This window comes from Camelus dromedarius, chromosome 11 (genome assembly GCF_036321535.1).
Source record: "Camelus dromedarius isolate mCamDro1 chromosome 11, mCamDro1.pat, whole genome shotgun sequence".
Classification (NCBI taxonomy): domain Eukaryota; kingdom Metazoa; phylum Chordata; class Mammalia; order Artiodactyla; family Camelidae; genus Camelus; species Camelus dromedarius.
The window spans coordinates 50,596,081-50,622,276 of NC_087446.1; the positions used below are offsets into that span (position 1 = coordinate 50,596,081).

Sequence of the window (26,196 nt, forward strand, 5' to 3'; positions counted from 1 at the left end):
AGAAAAGGTCGTCAGGAGCCCAACATGAGTTCAATAAAAATAAGTCATGTCAAGCTGAGAGCATAGTACCCTTTTTTTGTTCTTTTTTTTTTTTTTTTTGTAAATGGGCGTTATTAGGCTTGTAGAACAGGAGAAAGCCGCAGCATTTTTGTGTGTTTTGAGTCTAGCAAGGAGCGTGGAAAAAAAAATCGCATTTAAATATAGAATGAAGAAATGTGGGTCTAGTGAGAGTGTGCTTAATCTGGGCAATTGATCTTACCAGGACTGTGGAATGGTAGCTGGGAATCAATTTCTAGAGGAGACAGAAATCAATGGGAATTAAAGCAAGCTCCTGCTCCCAATTCATAAACAGCACCTGCCTCAGGAAAGGTCATCAGAGCCGAGGCTAATGACTGACCCCTTGAAGAAGCCGGGCATTTTGTTAATTAAACTCCGAATGAATTGAACATGTAGTAACAGTGTCAGAAAGTTCATGCAAATCCAGGTCACATCCGACCCTATGTGTCTACAACAAAGAAAGTACTAGCCGTCTCCCGTCAAGTATTGGTAAAGCCCCTTCCCAGTCTGGGTGCTCCGTTTTTAATTTTATTGTTGTTTTAGGGTGGGGAGAGGTAGTTAGATTTGTTTATTTCATTTTTTATTTTTAGAGGAGGTACTGGGGATTGAACCCAGGACCTCATGCCTGCTAAGCATGCGCTCTACCACTTGAGCTGTCCCCTCCCCCACATGAGTGCTCCATCTTAAAGAGAAGCACGTTCAGAGGAGAAAGATGTGCAAGGCGGTGAATCTTGACACAGACACGAACGTGACAACAAGTTTAAATGTTTGACCACCTAACAGTGGTCATTTTTGGATGAAGTTGCAAAATACACTGTTAAGATCCGTGAAGAGAAGATGTATATAGGCAGACAAGACTTCATTTCAGTAGAAAGACGTTCTCCTAATTAAAATACCTTAGTTCCTCAGAGTGGTTCAAATACAGACAGACTGGATAACCGTCTAGGCAGGAGATGATGAATGTTTGAACACGCCAGTGGGACAGGAAAGGCAGGACATGCATGTTTCATGTGTCGCAGGACTTGGGAGCTGATGGAAAATGGGGAAAGGAGGATGTTCCTGGGAACATACCACCTCAGTGAGGCATGTGGGGCTCATTGATGAATCTGCGTTGCTTTCATTTCATTTTTTTATCCTATTATCTGCAGCAGCCAAATTATGTAGTTGATTAAAATCCTTTCCGCCATATAACATTATTCATCCTACCTGGTTTTATTCCCCTGTTTTCAGAAACCCTTGACTGTAAAATGCTTTGTGAATTCCTGCCCCGACGATGTATCCCATTTGAAATTCAGCGAGCTATCTGTTATCCGGGGAATGTCAAAATTAATTTGACAAAAACACGCATGAAGAAAGCAGGGAGCCCTGGGCATTCTGAACAGAGATACGATAGCAGTTTTTACCGTGGAACTCATTTGATTGTAAGTCACCTAGAAGCATATCACAGTAATGGCCAAAAAGGCTCACAGAAGGAAAAGAATGGAGTTAAAGCTGAGAGTCTGCTGGTAAATAACCTGACCGTGCCATGACCTAAAAAATGGCATTAATATAAAAAGTTGCCATGAAAATTTAAAGAGAAACACAGAACTTGGTAGAAATGTATACACAATATGAATTCACAGAATTCCTAGAAAATTGGAAAGGGGAGCCTAGTAGGATTTCAACTATAGCTGTCCCTCCCATATTTAAAAAAAAAATTTTTTTTTTAATGGAGGTACTGGGGATTGAACCGAGGACCTCACACATGCTAAGCATGTGCTCTACCCACTCACCCAAGTCCCTCCCATATTTTGAACTCTTAATTTGGGAGGCTTAAAGGGCTTTGGAAAGATGATTTGAAATTCTTTTATTCCTGAAGTCCCAATAGTTAACTTCAGTTTTCCTTATTTCAACAATTATAAAAAAAGGTGTAGTTTTGGGAGTGGAAGGGATAAATTTGGGAGTTTGAGATTTGCAGATGTTAACCACTATATATAAAAATAGGTGTAAAACAAAAAAACCAACACAACAAATTTCTTCTGTATAGCACAGGGAACTATGTTCAATATCTTACAATAACCTTTAATGAAACAGAATATGGAAACGAATACATGTATGTATATGCATGACTGGGACATTGTGCTGTACACCAGAAATTGACACATTGTAGCTGACTATACTTCAATTAAAAAAAAAAAAGGATTTTACTGTAAATCTGACATGTATTCCTTAAGTCTGTCTCTGGTTTTAAAAAAAAAAAACCACTATAAATATGCTTTTACCCTGAAAACCCTAATGGCTCCTTCAAAAGGAAAATGCATTTACGGTACCTTCTCCCAAGTCACTTTTTGAAATGTAGATTAATGTGACCTGACAGACTGTAATAACAACCAAAGAGCATTTTCATTAATGATAATGGGCAAACCAATAATATGGATCTTGATGATGTTAGTATGAATTAGAATATATCAAGTCAGGACTGCGCTTGTAGCTGGGGTAAAATGCCTGCTAAGCCCGAACCCCTTAGGATAAAAACACCGATTGAAAATTTTGCTGGATCGTTTAGCGATGCCAGTGGCATCACCACCATTTCGTGTACTTCCTTTAGCCTTAAGTGTTTCTAAAAAGTAAATATACTGTCTTCTGAAAGAGGAAGGAAGAAAGGTGAAGAAGAAAGAGGTAAGTGAGGTGAGTCACTTCTGTGACTTTGATAAGTGTTTTTACTTTAAAAAAAAAAAAATTCTTGTTTTGTAAGGGAAAGTCCTTCTAAAAGTAGCCCCCAGGAAGCGGCGCATGGAAGGAATTCCAGGGAATCGAGAGCCTTCTCCTCCCACGCGGCTCTGCTCTCAGTCCTTTTGTGGGCAAGTCGATTTTCCTTTTAGGACTTGTCTCCTCATGTATAAAAGGCGGAAAAATCAGCAGCAGATTTCCTCACAGGAGTGTTGTTCAGTGACTGAACAGTGATTGAAAAGCATTTTAGCTGTCTTAAAAGCGAGCTCATAAAAGAAGAATACAGTGAGAAGTCTTAGCTGAGATTTATGGATTGGCTTATAGTTGGCACAGCATGGCAGATGCGGGGCCAGCCAGCCCTGAACCGGCCACAACCCTGCATGGCTCAGCCCAGCCAAACCCCTCCTCCTTCCCTTTCAGATGAAGTCAGACTGTGTTGGCATCAGGAATTGGTTCCACTCTCCTTAGAGGAGCCCACAGGTGCCTTCGTAACTTACGCCCCTGAGAAAGGACTGAGTAGAGGAGGTACCGCGGTGCCTACCAGATTATCCGTGGGTTGAGAATTAATCAGACCCAGCAGCGTCACAAAATACCAGCAGGGCAGTCTATTAATAAATAAATATACAGGGCACTTGCTAACACTCGCTAATAGAATTTTCATTTGAACTAGAAATAAGCTATTTAAATTCTGCGCTATTTTGAATAAACCGCTATCAGCTTCACTAAATTTTGCAGTAAGATTTTTTACTGATTCCATCATGTAATATTTACTAATCGATGTGCTTCAAGGAATACCAAGCAGGGTATCTCAGTGTTGACCCTCAAGGCCAGGAGTGGGTATGTTGTCACTTCTGTCCCCTGCACATTGTCTTATTGTATCTGACACATGTTAGTCATGCAGCGGACGCTGGTTGGTTGGCTGGTTGAAGGGATGTAAGACAGGGTGTCGTGAGCATAGAGTTCAGTAGTGCTTACAGCAAAGGTGCCAGACAGTCCAGTCTGGGCAGGAGTTCTCCGCCCCAGCTGCGCGTCAGAGTTACTGGAGAAACTCTCGAAACGTGAAAGCTCAGGCTCCGCCTTCATGTGCTGACCTTGCTCTTGCCTGTGTTTACATGAAGAAGCTGAATGTGTTTACATAAAGTTCACAAAGGGGACTCAAATGTGCGGCCAGATCTAAGAATCACTGTCTTTGGAAAATCAGGTTTGTATTTTTAGTTTTTTTACTTTAATTTTTTTAATTGAAACACAGTTTATTTGTTGTGTCAATTTCTGGTGTACAGCATCATGTTTCAGTCATACATATACATGCGTATATTCCTTTTCATATTTTTTCACTATAGGTTACTACAAGATACTGAATATAGTTCCCTGTGCTATACAGTGAGATCTTGTTGTTTATCTATTTTATGTATATATATATATATAGTGGTTAGGATCTGCAAATCTTGAACTCCCACTTTATCCCTCCACCCTCTTCTCCCCCTCGTAACCTTAGGTTTGTTTTCTATGTCTGTGAGACTGTTTCTGTTTTATAAATAAGCTCATTTGTGTCATTTTTTTTAGATTCCACATATAAGTGATATCATATGGTATTTTTCTTTCTCTTTCTGGCTTATATAACTTACTATGATATCTCCAAGTCCATCCACATTGCTGCAAATGGCATTATTTTACTCTCTTTTATGGCTGAGTAGTATTCCATTGTGTATATACACCACATCTTTATCCAGTCAGTTGTCAATGGACATTTAAGTTGCTTCTGTAGCTTGGCTGTTGTATATAGTGCTGCTGAGAACACTGGGGTGCATGTGTCTTTTTGAATTAGAGTTCCCTCCGGATATATGCTCAGAAGTGGGATTGCTGGATCATAGGGTAACTCTATTTTTAGCTTTTTAAGGAATCTCCATACTGTTTTTCATAATGGCTGCACCAAACCATGTTTGTATTTTTGAAGGATGTGGTGCATAGCTCAACCTTGAAGGGTATATTTCAGTAAGTACTGAAATCAAGTTTTCAGTACCAATCAAGTTTTTATCAGAAAACAGAGCCAGTAGGATACACACACACACAGACGTGTGTATGTGTGTACACGTATGTACACGTGTGTATCTATATTCACATACACATAAAGACAAAAATTTATTTAAGAGATTTATCTCAAAGAATCTGCTTCCACAATTGTGGGGTCTAATCTGTAGGGCACAGTGGCAGGAAGGGTAGACTGGAAACTCTTGGGGAGAGGTTGACACTGTGGTTTAGCGGTAGAATTTCTTTTTCTCAGCAAAGCCTAGGTTTTTCTCTTAAGGCTTGTGAACTGATTGGATGAATCCCACTCAGACCATTGAGGATAATTTCCTGTACTTAAAGTCATCTGATTGTGGATGTTAACCAGATCTACAAAATACTCCCACAGCCACACTTAGATTCATGCTTGATTGCATCACTGGGTACCAGAGCCCAGGCGGGCTGATGCATGAACCTAACGATCACAGTGGAGGGTATCCTGATAGCATGCCGTAAACCAGGAAATGAAAGTGCAAGTGTGTGAGGTGTGCCCAGTTTGCATCAAGCAGAGAGTTGATCTAGGGGAGTGGGAAGAGATGAAGTTAAAAAATAGTTCAGGGTCAAATGCAGCGGCATTAGACTAAGAGTTTGGACTTTTGAGCTGAAACAGCAATGCTATAGTAGCATCGCTGTCCAACAGAACAGCCTCTGATTGTTTCCATCTGTTCTGTCTCTGTGCTCTCCAGCATGAGAGCCACTTAAGCTACCTGTGGTTGTGGAGACACTTGAAATGTGGCTAGTGAGACGGGGGACTGAATTTTTAATTTTGTTTAATTCTAATTAATGTAAATTAAATAGCCATGTGTGGCTAATAGCTACCATATTGGACAGTGCAGCTATAGAGAGAGCAGTCCGGCAGGAGTATCCAGGAGGCACGGGACGAGGAAACAGGAAGCCAGCAGTCCAGTTAGTAGACGACTCTGGTCGTCCCAGGGCAGGGTGGGCAGAAGCCGGGGAAGTGTTTTCTGTGCTGTGTAGTGGAATTGCCCCTCTGTTGCTTTAGCTGTCATCTTACGAAGTGTCACAGGATAAAGGGTTAATTAATTTCAGTTGATTTATTTAATAATATTTATCCACTGAATATTTCTGTAACCCTGTTAAGCAGGCACAATTGAGAAATTTCACTGAAATTTCCCTTGGAGCATATATTCTAGTGAGAGAGACAGACATTAATCAAATAATTACACAAATAATTAGGCAATTAAGATGGTGAGGCATGACTTTTAAAGACGGGTATAAGGTGCTCTGAGAGAGTATGAGGAGACCTAAAGTTAACCAGGGAGGTGAGGAAAGGACTCCATAAAGAGGAGTGAGGCAAGGAAGGGGAAGGAAGGAGATTCTAGGAAGTGGGAACTGCAGGTGCAAAGACAGGAGGAGAACATTTTACTTTGATGGAATACGATGTAACCATTAATAACATTAATGGAATGTGGAAACTGACAATGGCCTTGGGATAGAATGTGGTTGTAAGTTTTCCAGGCCATCTGGCACAGCCTTTGGAAACTGACAAGACTGAAACTTTGTAGAACTTGAACAAGGTGGTTCTATTAAACACCTTGGCTTGAACATGTTATCTCAAGTCAATTTAGCAAGTGTCTATGGCTTACTTTCCTAGCTGTTATAGGTTAAAAGCAAAAAAAGTTTTTCCCTTTTATTATTACAATCCAACTAAAATGATAGTATGTATACATAAAAATAGTTAGATGGCATTACACTATATATATTGCATCATACCCTTACAATTTATATAATGCAAGATGAGAGGCAAAATGAATGCTATGGAACAGCAGTTCTAAACTTTTATATTCTTACATTTTATACTCAATAAGGTATTGACTCCAAAGAGCAATTTTTTGTGTATTAGATGTTGATAGTCTTAGACCATGAAACTGAAAAAATTAAATGTTTATTAATTTATTTAAACATAACCAATAATAAACTCAATGCTCATTAAAAATAAATATTTTTATTAAAAAATGACTTTTCTAAAACAAAAAAATTAGTAAGAAGGGTGACATTATTTTATATATTTTACAGATCTTTTTAAGAGAAGACAGCTGGATTCTTACATTGCTTTTTTGGACTTCAGTTAAAGTTGCAGTATGTTGTTTTGGTTGACGTATATGAAATAGATGCAGCCTTACACAGATAGGTAGTTAGAAAAGAGGGGAGTATTTTAAGACTTTACAGGGAATTGTCGATATTCTTCTCTGATACCACATTAAAATTCAACAAGTAGTAGTGTGTTAAAGATTGGTTGTGATGTGAAATATAAAACCATTTCAGTGAATTTTTGTGTATTAAAAACCTGTCTTGTATCTTTTCCTGTGCCTGTTGGCCATCTGCATTTCCTGTTTGGAAACACATCTATTCAGTTCTTCTGTCCATTTTTTAATTGGGTTGTTTGTCTTTTGTTGTGTGAGCTGTTTATACACGTTGGATATTAACCCCTTATCCATCATATCAATTGCAAATATCTTCTCCAGTTCATTAAGCTGTCTTTTCTTTTTGTCAGTGGTTTCCTTTGTTGTGCAAAAGCTTTTAAGTTTAATTAGGTCTCTCTCATTTATTTATTTTTGCTTTTGTTTCCTTTGGTTGTTAGGGGGTGGATCCAAAAAATTATTGCTGTGATTTATGTCAAAAAGTATTCTCCCTGTGTTTTCCTCTAGGAGTTTTAATCTATTTTTTTAATTTTATTTAGGTGTTTAATCTATTTTTGATTTTACTTTTGTCTTACAAGTAGGTGTTTAGTCTATTTTTGGGTTTATTTTTGTATATGGTGTTAGAGAATGTTCTAATTTCATTCTTTTGCAAGTAGCTGTCCAGGCACATGAAATGATGTTCACCATCGCTAATCAGGGTGATGCAAATCAAAACCACAATGCGATATCATCTCACACCTGTCAGAATGGCTATCATCAAAAAGAACACAAATAACAAATGTTGGCAAGGATGTGGAAAAAAGGGAACCCTCCTACTCTGTTGGTGGGAATGTGAATTGGTGCAGCCACTGTGAAAAACTAAAAATAGAACTACCATATAACCTGGTAATTCCACTCCTGGGTATACATCCAAAAGAAACAAAAACACTAATTCAAAAAGATACACGCACCCCAGTGTTCACAGCAGCATTATTTACGGTTGCCAAGATATGGAAGCAACCTAAGTGTCCATCAACAGGTGAATGGATAAAGATTGTGATTGATACACACACACACGCACGCACGCACGCACACACACAATGGAATGATACTCAGTCATAAGAAAGAATGAAATTTTGTCATTTGCAGCAACATGGGTGGACTTGGACGGCATTATGCTAAGTGAAAGAAGTCAGACAGAGAAAGATAAATACTGTATGAGATCACTTAAATGTAGAATCTAAAAAATACAACAAACTAGTGACTAAAACAAAAAAGAGGCCGACTCACAGATATAGATAACAAGCTAGTTAGTCATTACCAGTGGGGAGAGGGAAGAGGGAGGGGCAACATAGGAACAGGGAGAAAAAAAATATCTCACATTTCGACTGAATCTTTACTCAAGCATGACTCTTAGCATCATGCATGGGGCAGTTGGAAAATATTGGTTCACTGGGTTAAGTAGCTCTTACAAATGTTGACCCATTTCATTATACAATATGAAAAAAAAAATACCATTTGTTAACACACCTCCAGCCTCATCAGAAAAGCCGCTGAATATTGGGAAGCTGTCAAGTTCCCAGTGGCACATGCATGTCATCTTAAATTCTAATATGTTCTTGCTTGAAAGCTCGAGTTTTTGTCATTAGCAATAAATATTGTCCGCTGTTTTCCTTGAAACGACAGTTTCACTTTGTTCATTTTCGGAAAAAATAGCTGCCAAATACCCAAGCCTGTGTAACTGAATTTTGTGCCTGTCATCTGTCAAGGAAAAGTGGTGTCTACAGAAAGACTTGGCAACTCAAAAATCGCACAGCGCTGTTTTTTAAGACCTCCATCCTACTGTGATGTGCACTGGAAGTGCTTTATTCCATTTCTTCACACAGAATGTTAAACATTGTGTCCTCAAGGGTCAGGATTTAATAAAGTTAGTAATGGTTATGGCTCCATCAAGAACCATCTTAAGTGAAGTGACTTTTTTTTTTTTCTTCTTTTTTTGCTATGAGTGTGTGGTGGTGTAGAATACAACGATGACCCATTGGTGCCACTGCTGAGTTGTGCTGGGACACCGGCAGTGTTACCCACCATTGCTTTGGTGCCATCATTGCAGGTAGTTACACAGTGAGAGAAATGAATAACATCTTAGTGTTATTATAAAGATGCTTGTGACCTCGTGGACCCCCCTGGAAAGGGTCTCAGGAATCAAAAGTCCACAGAACACACGTCCGTTAGCATGGACAGGAGTCTGGTGCGGGAAAAAGAAACCTAAAGCCAAGTTGTTAGGAAGGCTGTGTGAATTAGACCTTGGAGGAGAATTAAGTTTGGATAGATGGAAAGGAGAAGGGAAAGGGATTTCAGAAAGGGAAGTCACGGGAGCAAAGTAGACGCAGGAAGCAACAGGATACAGTCAAACCACCGCTGAGAAAGCACGGTTGGGTGGGAGGGTTAGATAGTAAAATGCAGGATAGAATCAGATCATGAGGGATCTGAATACCCATCTGAAAAGTGTGCACTTTCTCCAAAGGACACTGGGAGTAACTGAAGGCTTTTGAATCCTGTGGCTTGAGCATGTTGGTTTAGGAACATCCATACAGTTGCAGTGCAGAAATTCGGTTGGCAAACGGAACAAAGGGCTGGAAGGAGATGGGCTGGGATATTAATTGTCGTCTAGTCGGTTAGGGTGAAGAGCCCAGACTAGAGGGATGGCTACAGACGAAACAGAGGGAGCTGCAGACAAATTGCTTCAAAAGAAGAAGCCGTACAGGAACTCAAGACAAAAAAAAGTCAAAGGTTACCAGTAAATTACATTTTATAACCTCAGTTCCTTGCCAGGGACCTTGCCTCTTAGGGAAATGGACAAAAACTGGGAGTTTCTGTGTAAGATCTCACATGAAACGTTGTTCCTTCGCCGAAAGTCAGAGTGCTTCCTTTTTTCTGATAACAAGGACTGTATCGTTGAACACATTTTCTTTTTGCCCTGTTGCCAAGGAGGCCTTGTGCCAATGTCATGTTAAAGTCACAACAATTGTCCCAATGGTTAGTGCATTTCTTCCTCCTACGTTGTCTGGCCCTAATGCTCTACCTCTATTCTATTTATTTAGATTGAGGTATAGGAGATGTACAATATTATGTGTTATGAGTGTACAACATAGTGATCCACAATTTTTAAAGGTAATACTCCATTTATAGTTACTGTAAAATATTAGTTATGTTCCCTGTGCTGTATAATATATCCCTGTAGCTTATTTATTTTATACATAAAGTTTGTGCCTCTTAATCTCCTACCTGTCTTGCCCCTTCCCACTGCCCTCTCTGCACTGGTAACCCCTATTTTGTTTTCTATATCTGGGTCTGTTTCTTTTTCGTTATTTTCACTAGTTTGTTTTATTTTTAGATCCCACACATAAGTGATACCATACAATAGTTGTCTTTGTAACTTATTTTACTTAGCGTAATACTCTCAAAGTCCATCCATGTTGTTGTTGCAAATGGCAACATTTCATTCTTTTTTTAAATCTCGATCTCTATTTATAATTCATTAATCTTACTATTTTCATTCTGTTTGATGCCAGATGTCATAAGACCTGTTTTGAAAGTGATGGGGGAAGAGGAGTAATACATTAACTTTTACTATATTTTATTCATTTCTGGGGTGGGGCGTTTTGCTTCAGTCAGTTTACTCAGAACCTGAAGAAAGCGAGAAAGCCTGTGACATCCAAATCCAAAGCACCAAGGCTTAATTTCAGAGAAACTCAATGGATTCAGTTAATCTGGTTGCCCAATTCAAAGCAGATATAAGCAGTCAGTAAGAGGGAAGTGGAATACCTATTAAAGACAGGTAAATTGATAGCAAAAGAAGTGACTCCTCATAGTCTGGGGAATGGCAGAGAGAAAAAGCAAGACGCAGGTGGGCGTTTCCTAATGATTAATAAAGTGTATGAATGCACTTAACGCAGCGAGTTATCGATAAGGAACTGGTTCCCATTCCGAGAGCACCAAAAGCTGACAATTACCGCGCTTCTGCTGTGTTCCAGGCTCTGTGCTGTTGTTCTGCAGGCATCGTCTCACTCACTCCTCACCATGACCTTGCATTTCTTTCTACGATTTCCCCCTTTTTACAGAGGAATAAATTTTGCAAGAGATAAGCTATACACAAAGGCACACAGCTGGTTGTATGCGGCAGAGTTGTGATTTGAACCCAGCTCTGATCCAGCTCTGCCAGACAGCAAAGCCCATGTTCTTTATTCTTTTGGGGGGCTCCCTTCATTTTTACCTCCTAAATAATAATAGTAGTAGTAATAATAATAGTTATGTTCAACATCCTCTCTTTAAGAAATCAAAAAAATACTGTGCACTATATTTGAGAAAACTTTGAGCACTGAAATGTTGTTGTAACCATTTTTAAATTGGTATAAAGTTCATCAGAAACCTCATTTCCTCAGAGCGCTTTCTTTCTTGAGAATTCCCAGTAACTGATGGGAGGGAGGATCTTGTAAGGTGTTCTTTATCATCTATAGTCAGTTTGAAACATTTCTGTGCCATTGTTTTAAAGGGGTCATTTGGGTTTTTAAATTTTGTTTTGGAAACACCTGTGCATCCTCGTTCTGTTACCACAAAGAACAGCCACTCTTGTAAATGGCTTCTTGAGTTAAAAGAGAAAATGTCATGTCTTTATAAAGCATTAACCAAGTGACAGGAGTTGTCACAATCCTTTGCTGGGCACTAGATGCTCTTGGTTTTTTGGGGGTTTTTTCCCCCCCTTCAACTTGCTTTGAATGTGGTTGCAAACACTGATTCCCAGAGAAGTGGTCTGAGGTTACGGCCGAGGCACACATGGGACATAGTCTGACAGGGGAGTTACAGTTGATGACAGGACGCTTGTGCTGCAGACCCTAAGCAGCTGAAAAGAACTCAGGCCAATTCTTAGGCTGGGAATGGAGACCTCCTGCGAGAGATGAGGAGCTCTGCGGGAGTGATGGACTGTAATTTTGAGGGAGTCTGCAGAAGAATTACCTGGAACCCAGTAGAGACCTGAACACTTGTTGCCTTAGTTGCGCCCTCACTTCTACTTCATGTATCGCCTTCAGCTCTGAATAGCGATATCTTGACACTCCCTTTTCTGTTTATTCTCAGATGATAAGCACCTTCTGTGAGATTGGCTCTTCGTTCAAAGGCATAACATCTCAGGGCCTGGGGACCCAGGTGCCAGGCAACTCGGGTGACTGAGAAAAGGGGGCAGTTCACAGCTGTGGATTTGGTAAATGGGAACTACCAGTTTCAATTTTTGAGTCGTAACCAGTTAATCTTCCAAGCACTGAAAATAGATACGCTATTGAAATAAGATTAATTAAGAAGAACAGGAGGGTAGGTGGAAGGGAACCAGTGGTTATGAAGTCAAACTAAAATGGTTGTTCCTTATGTCTAAGGATCTTAAAATTGTAGCTAGGACACTGGGAAAGTCCAGTGAGTCATGAAGGATTGGTTATAGCGATGTTATTGTGTTTCTGACTCCAGAACATGAGATTGGGAACAGTTTCTTAAATATCAAAAAATGTCATTTAGGACTACCGTTTTGCCCACGTGGAAATCCTACTGCACATTCTTCCTCAGGAGGTGGTACAAACTGAAAATGCTACTACTAGGTTCAAAGCACTGCTGGGTTCAAGAACGTTCACAGTGAATGGATTGCTGTGGAATCCATAGCAGGATATTAAAGCAAAGCAAGGCACTTCGGGGAGGTCGCCTCCGGGAGGGTAGTCATTCTCTCGCAAACGCCCTCTTGTACCACGGGACTTGTCTTATCACATCCATCACTTCCTCATTCCTGACTTTATTGGGAGTCTCTTAGAGCTGAATCTCACTCGAATTTCTTTCGCCAGTGTTACCGCTACCAGATGAGAACAGTGCAAAAAAATAACTTCTTCTAGAAAAGGAAAAGTATGGAAACAACCCCTGCAGACATTGCCACGGGTTTTTTTTTTCTTTTCTTTTTTTTCTTTTTTTGACTCTTCTTTACTCATGCCTCCTCTTTTCAGCAGATCACCTTTTAAAAAGGCCAGCTAGGGCTTTTAAATTGGTGGAATGCCTGTGGGAAAACAGGAAACACAGAAAGTTCGAAGTCATGCTGATGCGAATCCCAAACCCAACTCTTAACTGAGGGTGTAAGGAGAGGTTCGCTCCGTGTCCCTCGTCTCTGAGAAAGCTCTTGAATAAGCATCTTCCCGCCATGGGAAACTTACCATCTGCTCTGGTTCCTTAGCTCCTTTTAAGGAAGTTTTATTTGAAAGGTCATTTCAAAGTTCTATGTTCACATTTCCTCTAGCCCAGTTCATAAATTTTAAGACCATAATATTTAAAAACACGTGAGAACTCCATTTGCTAAAATGACTGCCTCCTTGGCACGGGCTAGAGGGAAATATTTAATAATAATTATGTTCGAGGCATTATGCCTTTGCCCTCACCCTGCATTTGAACTGTGGTGTTCTAATAATAGAACCATAGAGTTTCCTTTAATGCAGGCAAAGGGAAACAAAGGCAAAACACACAGACCAAATCAGGAAGCCGCTGGCATGTGAACATTCCCTCGTGTGTATAACAGTAAAAAAAAAAAAAAAAAAAAAAAAGCAACATTTAAGGCACAATCCAATATTATTTATAAACGAGCTCCATCTCTCTCTGATGGGAAATGACTGAAAATAACCAGTTCCGCTATTTGGGAACTAGTGATAGCCATTTACGAATATAAAATAGCAGGATGATTTTTGAAAAATTTGTACATCAGTTTTTAACTTGCAACAGAAATCATTAATAAACTGAATAAGCAGTGAGTTCTATATTCTGAAGAAATGTGAGTCAAAATGTATACTGATATTTGGCAGTTACACAGGGGGCATGGAAACTCTGATGGGAAGTGTGTCCAGAGGGCAGTGACCTTCTAAAGCCGGTATCAGTTAAATGTCTACATGTCAGCAAACATGTCGGCATTGTTGAGGCCAGGACTGGCAGACAGTGCCCTGGAGTACTTCCCCTTTTCCTTTTAGGAAGTAACGCTGTGGGTTGCTTCTGTATTACTGTTCACCCACTTGCTCGTTTGCCTGCGTGGTCTGCATCTTATCAGTAGAACCCAAGAGAGTCTACTGAAAAGGGATTAAATAATAAGATCGTTCAGTGAGGTCAACGGTGGTCATTGGCATTTCAGAAAAGCAGTAATTCAATTGGGCGGTACCCATAAAAATGTTAGCGCTCTCTAATGAAAAGGTGCAAATGAAAAATATGTGTATCTTGACTACCAGGGGAAAAGTGAAAAAGAGTGGAATCTAGTGATGGAAAGGCACTTTCATGCTCTGCTGGTGGAAGTGTTGATTTTTATAAATATTTTGGATGACAATTTAGCAACCTGTATATCAAGAAACCTCTAAAAAGGCCATGTCCTTTGAAATCTGCTTCTCTTTAGCCTACAGAAATAGTAATTGCACATGTGCACAGATACATAGTACAAAGATGCTCACTGCCTCAGTGTTTATAAAAGCAACAAATTGGAAACAACTTATGTGTTCATCAGTGGAGGAACTGTTTAAATTACATTGCAGCTTTTAAACATGATGATACAGAGCTTTTATATCAAGCTAGAAAAATGTCTGTGATGGGTGTTTATAAAACAGTACGTATAGTGTGGTATCATTTTAGTGAATGTGTGTGTGTGTCTGAGAGGGAGAGAGACATACAAAATATTAAGAGGTTCATCTCATCTCTGGGAGGTGGGATTACATATATGACTTCTGTTTATTCCTTTATACTGTTCTTTGTCTTCAGAATTTTTTGTATTGAGTTTATATTATTTTTTATCATCAAAAAAAGAGAAACAATTTTTTTCCCCTAAGATAAAAGTACACCAAGCTCCTGCTAAATGCTAAGGCTTAGCAGAGAACTCTGGGTGGAACCAGAGCTTGGCCACTGGCCTCCAAAAGTTAATAGTGTGGTTAACAGAGTGAGGAGGGAGAGTCTGTGATTGGCACACGTGTCGTTCTGGGTCACTCCTGAGTTCGTCTTGATTGTCATAAAGTCACCAACAAGGAATGTTCTCGGGACACCCTGACACACTGGACTCTGTAACTGACTTGGAGCCTCCACTTCTAGATACACCCCCTCCTTGAATGAACTCCTTTTCCACGGCATCTCTTTCCTATCAACACATTCTTGAATGTCTGGTCAAAAACATGTTTGCTCATCCCCCCCAGCGTGCCATTGACTGAGCTGACTTCCTGGACGTTCCCTCCTGGGTCCCTGCACTTCTCCTTACCCTGTTTCTCACATGGTACTTCCTTTTCTCCCATCCCTGCTTCTCTTAATACCAGCCTTCCCACCTTCAGCATCCAGCCTCCCATACCTGCAGGTCTTGGCACTTTTCTTTGTACTTTGAGTTTTCTTACTCACTCTGTATCTCAGGCTTCCAGGCTTCCAGGCTTCCAGGCTGAGGAGATGGTCTAAATCAAAGGAAGAAAAATTGACCTCATTTTGTCTCTGCAGTAATGCTGTATAACTGTGTAAAGGAAAAAAAGTTCCACTATTATCTGTGCCTTGAATCTGCCTGGACTCTGCTAGAGTCAGGGAAAACACTTCAGAAGATAATCTCATTTATAACTGCATGGCATATAGATAAAATTTCATTTATTGTCTATATTTTGTGAGATCTAAATATTTACCTAAAGGCTTTTGCTTCTAAGCTTTTGTTTCCCTAGAACTTGCTGTGTGTGGGGGTTCAGGGTTTACTGAAAAATGGAAAATCCTATATTTTCACTTTAGTTTTCTCCTATGATTAAAGTTCGGGGTTTTTTTTCTTTCTGTTGTGCTCTTCTTGGAATTAACCACTCTGTTTTTCTAGTCTTAGAGACTGTAGAGAGCCAGCTTTTTTTTTTTTCCCCGCATTCACATATCAATTGCTCTTTAAATTAATTATGTGAGTGTTTTGACATTGTTTATTTTTCATAGTGTAATCTCTCAACTTTCATTGCTAGACAATAAACCATTCTCATGTCCTTCTTCATGTGAAGGTTGAGACCATTAACTCAAATACGCCTGAAAATTCTCTCCAGTCTCACAGTAAATGACAACCATATCAGGGCAGGACTAGACTGGATTTTCTAGAGATCCAATCAGATGGTATCACTTGCTATACAAGGCCAAGTTTCCAACACCCTTAACATAAACAAGCGTTGGAGCAAAGATCCCAATCTGATTGCTTTGTATCCAGATCTTGTACGAATAATTCAAATTGAGCATTTTAAGCCCTAGGAGTAGATGTCTCTGTTGTGAGATGGGACTTCCAGTCTTGGTTTTGCAGGGTTTATTTGAGGACACGTTTTGTAGACACTTGAGAAGCGTGAGGTTGGACAGAGGTTGAGCAGCAGGCTATTTCCTGGACTCACCAAGTGCTGGTGCTGGGAGGGTGCTTAGTAAGGGGAGCTGCTCACCTGCAGCAGACCTAATGCCACCGAGAAGTTACAGTCAGGCAGCCCTTTCCCCACATCCTCTCCCTCCTCAGCCATTCTTTCTCTACCCAGAAGACAGACCTCACCATCATGTAATCATCATGTGACCCTTCATATATCTGAAGCATCCTATTCAAGAAGTTTAATGCCTTACTGCATTCTGAGATTTCTTTTGAGAAGTTTTCTTCCTGAGTAATTTCAGTCATCCCTTGGTATTCACAGGGGATTGGTTCTAGGACCCCTTGCGGATACCAAAATCTTCGGATGCTCAAGTCCCTTCTATTTAAAACGGCGTAGTATTTGCATATAACGAATGCCCATCTTCCCATGTCCTTTGTTCATCTTTAGATTAATATAATACCTGCTACAGTGTCAGGGCTATGTAAATAGTTGTGAATACAATGTAAATGTTATGTGAATAGTTGCTGGCACCTGGCAAGTTCAAGCTTTGCTTTTTGGAACTTTCTGGAATTTTTTAAAAAATATTTTTAATCCAAGTTTGGTTGAATCCACAGATTCAAAAACATTCAATTTTGCTGCTTGCATTTTTAACCTAATTTGGTTAAGGAGGATCCTCCCCTCTTTGGGCTCTTTTGTTGAAGGAGATGCCCTACAAATAAGAGGAGGAGAGAAGCCAGCTGAGAGGAGGAGGGAGACCTGGAACACATCACTGGAGTGAGTCACACCTGACCTTTCTTCTTCCCTCGCTCCAACACTACTCTGCCAAGCTCTTATTTCTCAGACCAAGCATGTCTTCTCTTCTTCCCAAGTATAAAATATCAGAGCCAAAAGTTAAAGACAGAGGTAGTTAGGTCAGTCTTCCACAATGGTCATAGCGTTGTTTTTGTTTATTTTGAGATAACGACAAATGAACACAGTCTTTTTAACCACTTCAGTCTTGAAGGTAAAGCATGAGGTCAGGTTGCTGCAGATGAGTAAGTGAACGCTACATGGTGGAATCTAGTATCCTTGGGATTCTAGAGGATGGTGGCCATGAGCAGATAAAATACAGACTCCAAACTGTCATCAGAAATTTACTGGATCGCAGATACTAACCACTATATGTAAAATAGGTAAACAACAGCTTTCTTCTGTATAGCACAGGGAACTATATTCAATTTCTTGTAATGAGCTGTAATGAAAAAGAAATTGAAAATATGTATTATGTACGGGTGTAAAAAAATTGTTTAATTAAAAAAATAAAAATAATGCATCTCAGAAGTGTGAAAAAAAAGAAAGTTATGGTGGTAAAATAAGGTGATTCGTGTACTAATTGATGCTGAATGCAGAGAATTAATCACATTTAATGATTAAGTGGTCCCACCAAATGACTGCAAAGTGCAATCTCTCCATGAATTTTTAATGAAAAAAATGGAAAAATTTTAAACTATTACTTGTCAGTTAAAAAGTATTCTGATCCTTAAACAACAAAATTCACACAAGCATCCTGACCCAGCTGTGTGAGAAACACAAACTGAAGTCTTTGTTTAGAGCAAATTAAAACAGTTCTATCCAAATTCATATGATAATAAAGATGGTTTTAAACTGTATTAGGTCTGTGTTCTGCCATTACGTGTTTGTTTTTAAGCCACAGGGCATTTAAGATCTAAAGACACATTTATCTGTTCTCCTTGCTAGGACTTCGTTGTTTATTTTTTGCGAAGAGTGAGGGGGTTATCTTTTGTGGATGTAGGGACAAATATCAGCCACCAGTGTATCTTTTGTGTGTATTAATGCATTTTCTGGCATTTGTTTGAAGTTCTAAAATCACACTTTGTCTATAGAGTGGTGAGGTCCAGAGAGAAGTCATGAAAACTGGAGAAAATTTAGAAAATATGACATAGAAAGGATGAGATTTTCATAAACAGTGTTTTGGCTTAGATTTTTTTTCTCTTGTTAAATGAACTTCAGTCCTTCAGATAGGTACCTCTGGTTACTGTGTTCATTTCCAAACTTGATACTTTTTTTTTTTTTTTTTTTGCTGTATGAAGTGGGAATCATTCTGGGCTAATTGTGTTACAGTCATACTGCTGGTACTTTCCCATCTGTCTGTAGAATGATGCTAACCTGTTCAACTCAAGGACTTCCTTTCACCAAGGACAGACTGTGCTTGCAAAGACGGTGACCTTGCCCTCTTGGTCAAGTAAACAGTAATAGATGCATTTGTCTTTCTGTATAAACATTGATGTACCTATTAAGGGTAGAAAGTAAACACTTACAAATTGGCATTTTTCAAGAAACTGTACTAAAATTTGTTTTTCTATTCTACACAGGAAGAATTTAATGGAAAACCTGACTCCCTGTTTTTCAATGATGGCCAGCGAAGAATAGACTTTGTTCTAGTCTATGAAGATGAAAGTAAAAAAGAGACTAATAAAAAGGGTTACAATGAAAAACAAAGGGTGAGTTTTTTAAATCCTATTTTCCTTTCTTTTTATTCCTTATAATATTGTGAAATGAAAAACATAAAGTACTGTTTTTATGTAAGTGATAAAATGAAACTGGGGTTTGAAATACCATAGAACAAACACACCTTCATACTTTCTCTGTTCATCGTTCCCTCAAGGTCTGGTAACAAAATTTTTTTTTTTTTTAACTTAAGTTTGAAACAAACTTTCTTATGCTCTTAAGCTGAAGGTAGACTCTCTTCCCAGGAATTGCACTTTCTATCTGTGGAAGAGATTTACATTAAACGCACACTCAGCTATTTGCAACCAGGTATGAAAAGGAACTAATGGTTAATGCTGACAGCCAGTGTAAAAACAACTAGCATTCAGGGTGTGCATGTGGCATGCATTTTCGTATTTAATTCTCAGAACAACCTATCAGGGGCCTGTCATTATACCATTCTGGATGACAGAGTCAGCCTTAGAGAGGTTAAATGAAATGACTGCCCAAGGTCATGGACTCTAGTCTAAGAGCTGGTGTTGCTATGGTTCAAACTCTTGTCTTGAATCTCAACCTGGGCCCTCGAGCTCTCCTACTTTCTGTCACCTCCCTTCCTCCCTTTCACTCATGGCCAGTCAAGCTGCTCCTCCTCCCCTTCCCTTTGCTAACAGGGCCATCTTTATCTCAAGACACTGAGCCATTTAGTAGGCTAGGGTTATAACAACTACCTGGAACTTCTTTACCAGAACATAAATGGCATTAAACTAAAACAGGTCAAAAAAAAAGAAAGCATACCTGCCAGTGTCACTTTTACCCACTTTGAAAATCACTCCTCATTCTTTGTTTTTGTTTTTTCTCACACCCGTGCTATATGGGAGTTACACACACACCCTTAATTGTCTTTCTTTGAACTTTCTCTCCGAAATCTATCATTCTTAAATCTGTCGATTTCTGCCTATTCTTTCAGACCAAGTGATGAAAGCTGTTTAAAATGAAACAATCAGTCCTATTTTATTTGGGTTTTTTTTGTTTATTTTGGGAAGGGTAAGTTCCAAGGCTTGTATTTGCATGGTGTCACAGAATGAGCCCAGGCTCTGGAGCCTGACATTCAAACTCTAATCCTGCCAATGTATTATTTGGAGTAATTCTAGTTGAGGTAACAAACTAGCCCTGAATTACAGTGGCTTAACAGCATAAAGGTTTATGTATTGCTCATGTCAGTCAGATGTGGCATCCCTGCTTGGCACAGCGGTTCGTGGGGATGGGTGGGGCTCTGTTCCCTGCAGTCATTCAGGAACCCAGGCTGACACAGAGGCTTTGCCGTATTCAGCAGGTAGTTTCTGAGGTCACCCTGGGTATCAACATAAGTGTTAGATAGGATGAGAGCAGGTGAAGAAACTTCTCATGCTTCTTGCCCTCTTCGGACTGGAAGCGACTCTATCAGTCGTGTTCACATTCTGCTGGTCAGAGCTCAGAAAGGTGGAAAGTAGTCTTTGGCTGGGTAGCCATTGCTCAGTAGGAACTCCACATTATGAAAAGGGAACACAAGCTTTTGGCGGACAGCTGGCTTGACTTTGGCCATAGCTGCTAACTGATGGTGTGACTGGGGTGGGTTTCCTTATCAGTATCACATTTTATTATTACTTTGGGGATGCCTGTTATTTTTACATTTTGACATCTCTGAAATCAGGGTACATCTTACAAATAGTGTATCATAATTTGATTGGCTGAATTTTTTCTTATTGGTGCATAAAATATTGGCTCACGAAAGAACTGATGGCATCTTAGATTCAGGAAAATGGGAATCCCAATGCCTCGCCCCTAGGATTATGGTTAGAATTCAATAAAATATTATACAGAGAGATGTTATATAAATTTTCAGCATATATTAGATAATAGATATTCTTCACTTTTATCTGGAGTTTTCTTAAAACAATGCACTGGTATGAAATGGCGTGACTCTCCTCTGTTATTATACAATTTCATCATTAGAATGAAACAGCTTAGAGTATTTTATCATTTTCCTGTGGACACTAAGACGTCTTTTGTGCAGTCAGAGTCACCATCATCAAATATTCATTAAGCATCACATGCCGATAGAACTGGACCCAGCGCTACATAAAGTAGGGTAAACAAATGTAACCCATTACAGTATAAAGGAAGCAGTTCTGGTTTTAGATGAAAGGTGCTCTGCTATGGTGAAGGGGCCCCAGAGCTGCTTACGTGATTAATAAGATCTGCAGTTGCTCTACACAGAAATGTAGGTCCCTGGGTAACTCTTCTAAACCAGGAGGGGGGAAAAATTAACAATTTTGGCAATTCCTGAACTTATTGATTGGTATACCGTGATGTTGGTTTTCATAAGCTGTGCTTTGAAGTGTTTTGAGTCTCTGTTTGTACATATTATTCAATATAGATTCCACTAGAATTCAAAGTTGAGCTTTGGAATCACATTTTTATTAACTGGAAAAACATTTGTGAGTTCTGTCATACTCCCTGGAAGGCCTTATTCAGGATTTAGGACACCAAGGAAAGGCTATTTCAAAATCCTCTTTTCTTTGAGAGGGAGAAAAAATGATGTCTAAATCATATTGACTTTCTAAAACAACACTAAGGTTGACTTTGCCAGAGGCTGATCTAAAAGTATTGTTGCATTCTTTTTAAGAGATGGGGAAAGATAGAAGTGATAGGGCCTTAAACATCAAAAACATAAGGAAGAAAAGGCTGCCTCTTTACATGAGCCAAAGAGAAAGTATTTTTCTGGCCAAGCCTCCAACTATCATGCAACTTTGTCCCCTCATATTAGTGAAAATACTTCAAACCTCACTCCTCCCTTTAAAAAGCATAAACTGTTTACATTTAGATTACGCCTCGGGGGATGGTGATCGGTTGTTCCAGTAATAAAGCACGCATTTTTCCAGGACTGCTGTTCTTGGCACAGAATCGGTTCGAATGTTTTTGTTTGTTTTTTTACTGCGAGTAACAGGAAAAGCAAACTCAAAATGGCTTAAATGCTAATAGGAAATAATAATTCTCTCGTTTAAGAAATAGCCCAGAGACAGGAGCATTTCTGAGTTAGAGGATTTATTGGCTTAGTGAGGTCCTCAGGGATCGAGGCTCGCTCCATCCCATGCCCCACCGTCCTCAAAATGTTGGCTGTTCTTAAACTGGCTCCACTTTGTTGCAAGATATTTGCCGCATCTCCAGGCATCCAGAGGCAGAGCGAATGCTCCTTCTTATGGTTTTTTTGAAAGGAGGAAGAAAGCTCCCCTAGAAGGGCCCTACGCAGACTTCCTTTGACATTTCGTTGTCTATCACTGTTCCATTCCCAAACCAAATGTGGGCAAGATGAATGGAGTTACCATCATGAGCACAGACTAATCAACGCTCGTGTTTCTTCTCTTGAATCACCTGGTCACCCAATATCTGAAGACCCATCAGGCTTTTCTTAGTGATGAGGAAGGGGAGAAGGGCTGTTCAGTAGGTAGCCAGCAATGTCTGGCACAGCACGTGATTGAATATATCTACATATGTTTGATCTATATTGGGAAGAACAAAAGTGTTTTTATTAAAACATATTCCCAAATACTTCTGCAACTCCTCCTGCTCCATTTTGTTAGTAATGCTTCTTTCTTCCATTTCCTTTTTCTAGAACTGCCAACAAGTGGCAGAGCTGATTTAGTCTGAATTTCGTTTTGCCTGACACTTAGCCTCCCTTGAAACAGTTGTGCTTATGACCAAGTATTGGTATAATTCAGATGATGGTGAAAGAGGGTATAAAGGTCTAGGTAGCGCAAGAAAGGTCTAGATAGCACAAAACAGTGTAAGCAATCTCAAATGTGTGTAATTTATTTACTTTTTTATCAGCAGAATCCATTTTTAAAAGCTGATAGAAAATTGATTTCCTTGAAGTGGATGAAAAGTTTGTACATGGAAGTATAAATTTGTATGGTATATCTGACCTTAAGAATTCTTAGTTTATGGCCGAAGAATCTGGCCAGTGGGGACTATAGAATAAGAGAATTTCCCAAAAAATGAGTGATCGCGTTAAATTATATCCAAACTTTCAATTAATGTGAGACAACTGACTAATTGGTTACAGATCCTGTGAGCTTTTTAAACTGCTACCCGTTATTTTAGATGAGTTTTCCTGAGGCTGGAACTGTTTACCTAAAAGCTGGATGAGATCTCTTTGGAAATGTTTAAAATTTCATCAGACAGTTCTAATATGATGAACACAGTATGTCGCTCCATTTATTGACATTTTACATTCTTTAGTAAGGTTATAGTACTCCCTATGAGGATCTTACACATTTTTATTAACTGTTTAAGTTTTTGTTACTGTTGTCAGATACATTTTAAAGTGCAGTTTGTGATTTATTATTGTGTACATTGTTAAAAGAGAAGTCTGTTCACTTTCCTAAGTTCTATCTAGGAAACTTGGTAAACTTTTTAGTTCTAATAGCTTCTGCTGCTTGTTTAAAGTTTTCTCGAAAGAAGACCATATTGTCTACAAATGACAGTTTTGTTGTACCTTTCTTTATACTTCATTCTTTTTCTTGTCCAAGTGCAATGGCTGGGACCTCTTGAATAAAACTAGTAACATACAGTAGTCACGACTGTATTTCATCACTGTTCCTGATTTCACTGGGAATGTTTCTGAAATTTCACCATGAAATATCATACGATCTATAAATTTTTGGTAGCTTTCTTTTAAAAGTTAAAGAAGTTCCCTTCTAGTCCTAGATTGCTAGATGAGTTTTTATAATGGGGTTTTAAAATTTATCACATGCTTTTTTTTTTTTTTTTTTTTTTTGGTATCAAGGTGGTCACATGGCTTGATTTCTCATTAAGTCCCATATGCATTAAGTTTGTGATTATTTGTGGTTAATAACATGATAATTAATGGTGTAGATAACTCAGACAACATTATTGTCTTCAGCATGCAGTGTATCATTTTTATAGTCTTTACTTATTTGTGCTAATACTGTGTTAACATAGGTTATTTATTCATTCATAATTCATTAAAAAGTATTTGAGGTCACTTACAGAAACATACCAAGAATAAAAGTAATTAGATGAGGAAATCAGAGTGACAGAAATGTAAAAGCCAGAAAAATAAAATGAAGCCTTGTGTCAAAGTAATAAACAAAATGATTTATTATCAACCATAAGATCCTTTTCAGAAGGTAAGAGTTCAGCTGCAGATTTGCCTCTGAGTTTCCTAGTAGCCTAAGAAATAAGGGGATATTATCAGTAACATAGTCTAAAGCTTCAACACGATAAAAACAAAACTGATTGTTCAAAAGAAATATGATATTTTTATGTCTAAAAATTCCCCCAGAAGGAAATTTATCCCGTGGAGCCTCATAAAGGGAAGGCATGACTCAGTCAACTTAACATTGGCATATGTTCTCCAAATAGAAGAAATAAAGGGATGGCAGAAGGGGATTATAAAGAATCAGAATAGCATTTTAAAATTCCTGGAAATGACACATTTGCCACAAATAGTCCATGAAAAATATTAGGCTATATGATGGCAACCAGTGTTGGGCGGTTTCACTTGCTCAGGTAACTTTTAGTAGGTGTTAAATCTTCTGTTTTCGGAAATGAAATCAGGTTTAGCTGCACCTTCTTAATGTTTTAGACGAAAGCAGAGAGGAGCTCTCTATATTTTTATCTCTTTCCTTGACACCCTACTTGCTTATACTAAGATTGTAGGTTAAAAGGAATAAATTAAATTAGAATCAGCAGTTTCAAATTACAGCTACGAAACGTGTTGCTGGTATAAGCATATTCGGTTTTATTTTTGAGTACCCAGCACAAGAGCAGTGAATCCAAATCTTGCTTCCTGTTTCCAAAATGGGAAGTGTCCTTGGGCCCAATCCTTAAAAACAGGCAAACAAACAAAGAAGACTAGTGAAAACCTGAACAGTAAAATCTGATTATTTCATTTCATCTCACAAAGATGTGGAGAAGAGAAAACCCTTTTCCTGATCGGTCCTTGTGAGTTGGTTCTGAATGATGAAGCTGTTATTTGCCCTGGTCCCAACAGTGACCTATGTCTCACTTTTTTAAAGGCTCATCTGTAAAAGGGTGAAGGATTGGGAACAATCAACAATACTGAATTCTCATAAAAAACAAGCTTGAAGGGGATAAATAATCACAAAGAATAGCTGCTTATGTGCACAGAAATGATGTGTCCTAAAAACCAGTATTTCTCAAACTCTTCTGATGGTAAGAGTCCTCTGCTTTGCTTATTAAAACTAGATAATTCAGGCTCCATCCTGGCCCTGCTGAGCCAGAATCTCCAGGAGAGGGGCCCCCGAACCTGCATTTTAAGCAAGCGCTCCATGTTGTTCATATAAGCGGGTAGGTTAGTTTGGAGAACACTACCCTGAGATGTTTACAATAGTTATCTCAGCAGAGGATAATAGGTGACTTTTTTTTTCCTTCTCAGAAAATTTCCAAGTTACCATTTGCTTATTTATTTTTGTAATTACACCAAAAATGTTAATTTAAAAAGAAAAGTTGGAAAAGAACTTCAGCTAAATATTCACTTCCATTCTTTGCCTACTATGTAGATGCTTGTCTGTTTTCTGTCCCCGTGTGAACGTACATTATCTGAGTTAAATTCCTCATCAGATTGGTCCACTAGCATTAAATGTTTTATCACCCACATGTGAATTTAAATTAAGTCCCCATTAAATAATTTATTCCTGCTTACCAAACCTTGTTGAGCACGTGATATATAACTAATAAGAAACATTTAGAGTAATTAGACAGTAATTTTTTTGCTCAAATTAAGTACCTTTGGCTTAGTTCTTATCCATCTTATCCATATCCGTAGGCGTAACAAAGACTGGCAAAGTTGAAAAAGACGATGATGTGACCATCAGTATTTTGCCTAACAAAGCTGGAAGAATATTTGAAGTTAATCGATGCCTGTATATCATTAATCCCAACTGATTTGTGCTGATTTATTATCATCACAGTGTATTCAGTAAAACTGTTTCTTGGACACTGCAACCCCTGCTTTTTATGCATAAAAGCTGAGCGACGTAAAGAAAATCGTAGAAATTGGTGTTTAAAATCAGTGTTATTACTGTGTAATTCACAAGCGAGTCCTTTCCAACAATGACTTTATTAAGCCAAATGAGATGTGTAATCTCAGGTGCTTAGGGGACAGAAAGCTTCCTTAATTATGCCAGTCTGTCCTTTGTGATTTTGATTGCTTTATTCTTTTTTCTTTTTCCTCTGACAGCTTTATTAATCTCTCAAAAGAAGTAGGAATAAAATTTCCCATTTCTGGGGTGGGATAAATGATCTTGTCCTTCTTTGCTTTGAAC

At 38.8% G+C, this 26,196-nt stretch overlaps 1 protein-coding gene across 3 annotated transcripts in view; it reads left to right on the forward strand.

The window, feature by feature from the left end:
• ANO6 (anoctamin 6) overlaps window positions 1-26,196 on the forward strand; it is a 278,097-nt gene that overhangs the window by 178,549 nt on the left and 73,352 nt on the right. For all 3 annotated transcript variants that reach the window (XM_064491795.1, XM_031462717.2, XM_010989569.3), the window contains one exon: window positions 18,733-18,861. In XM_064491795.1, coding sequence (XP_064347865.1) covers window positions 18,733-18,861 — 129 coding nt within the window. The remainder of the gene's footprint in view (window positions 1-18,732; window positions 18,862-26,196) is intronic.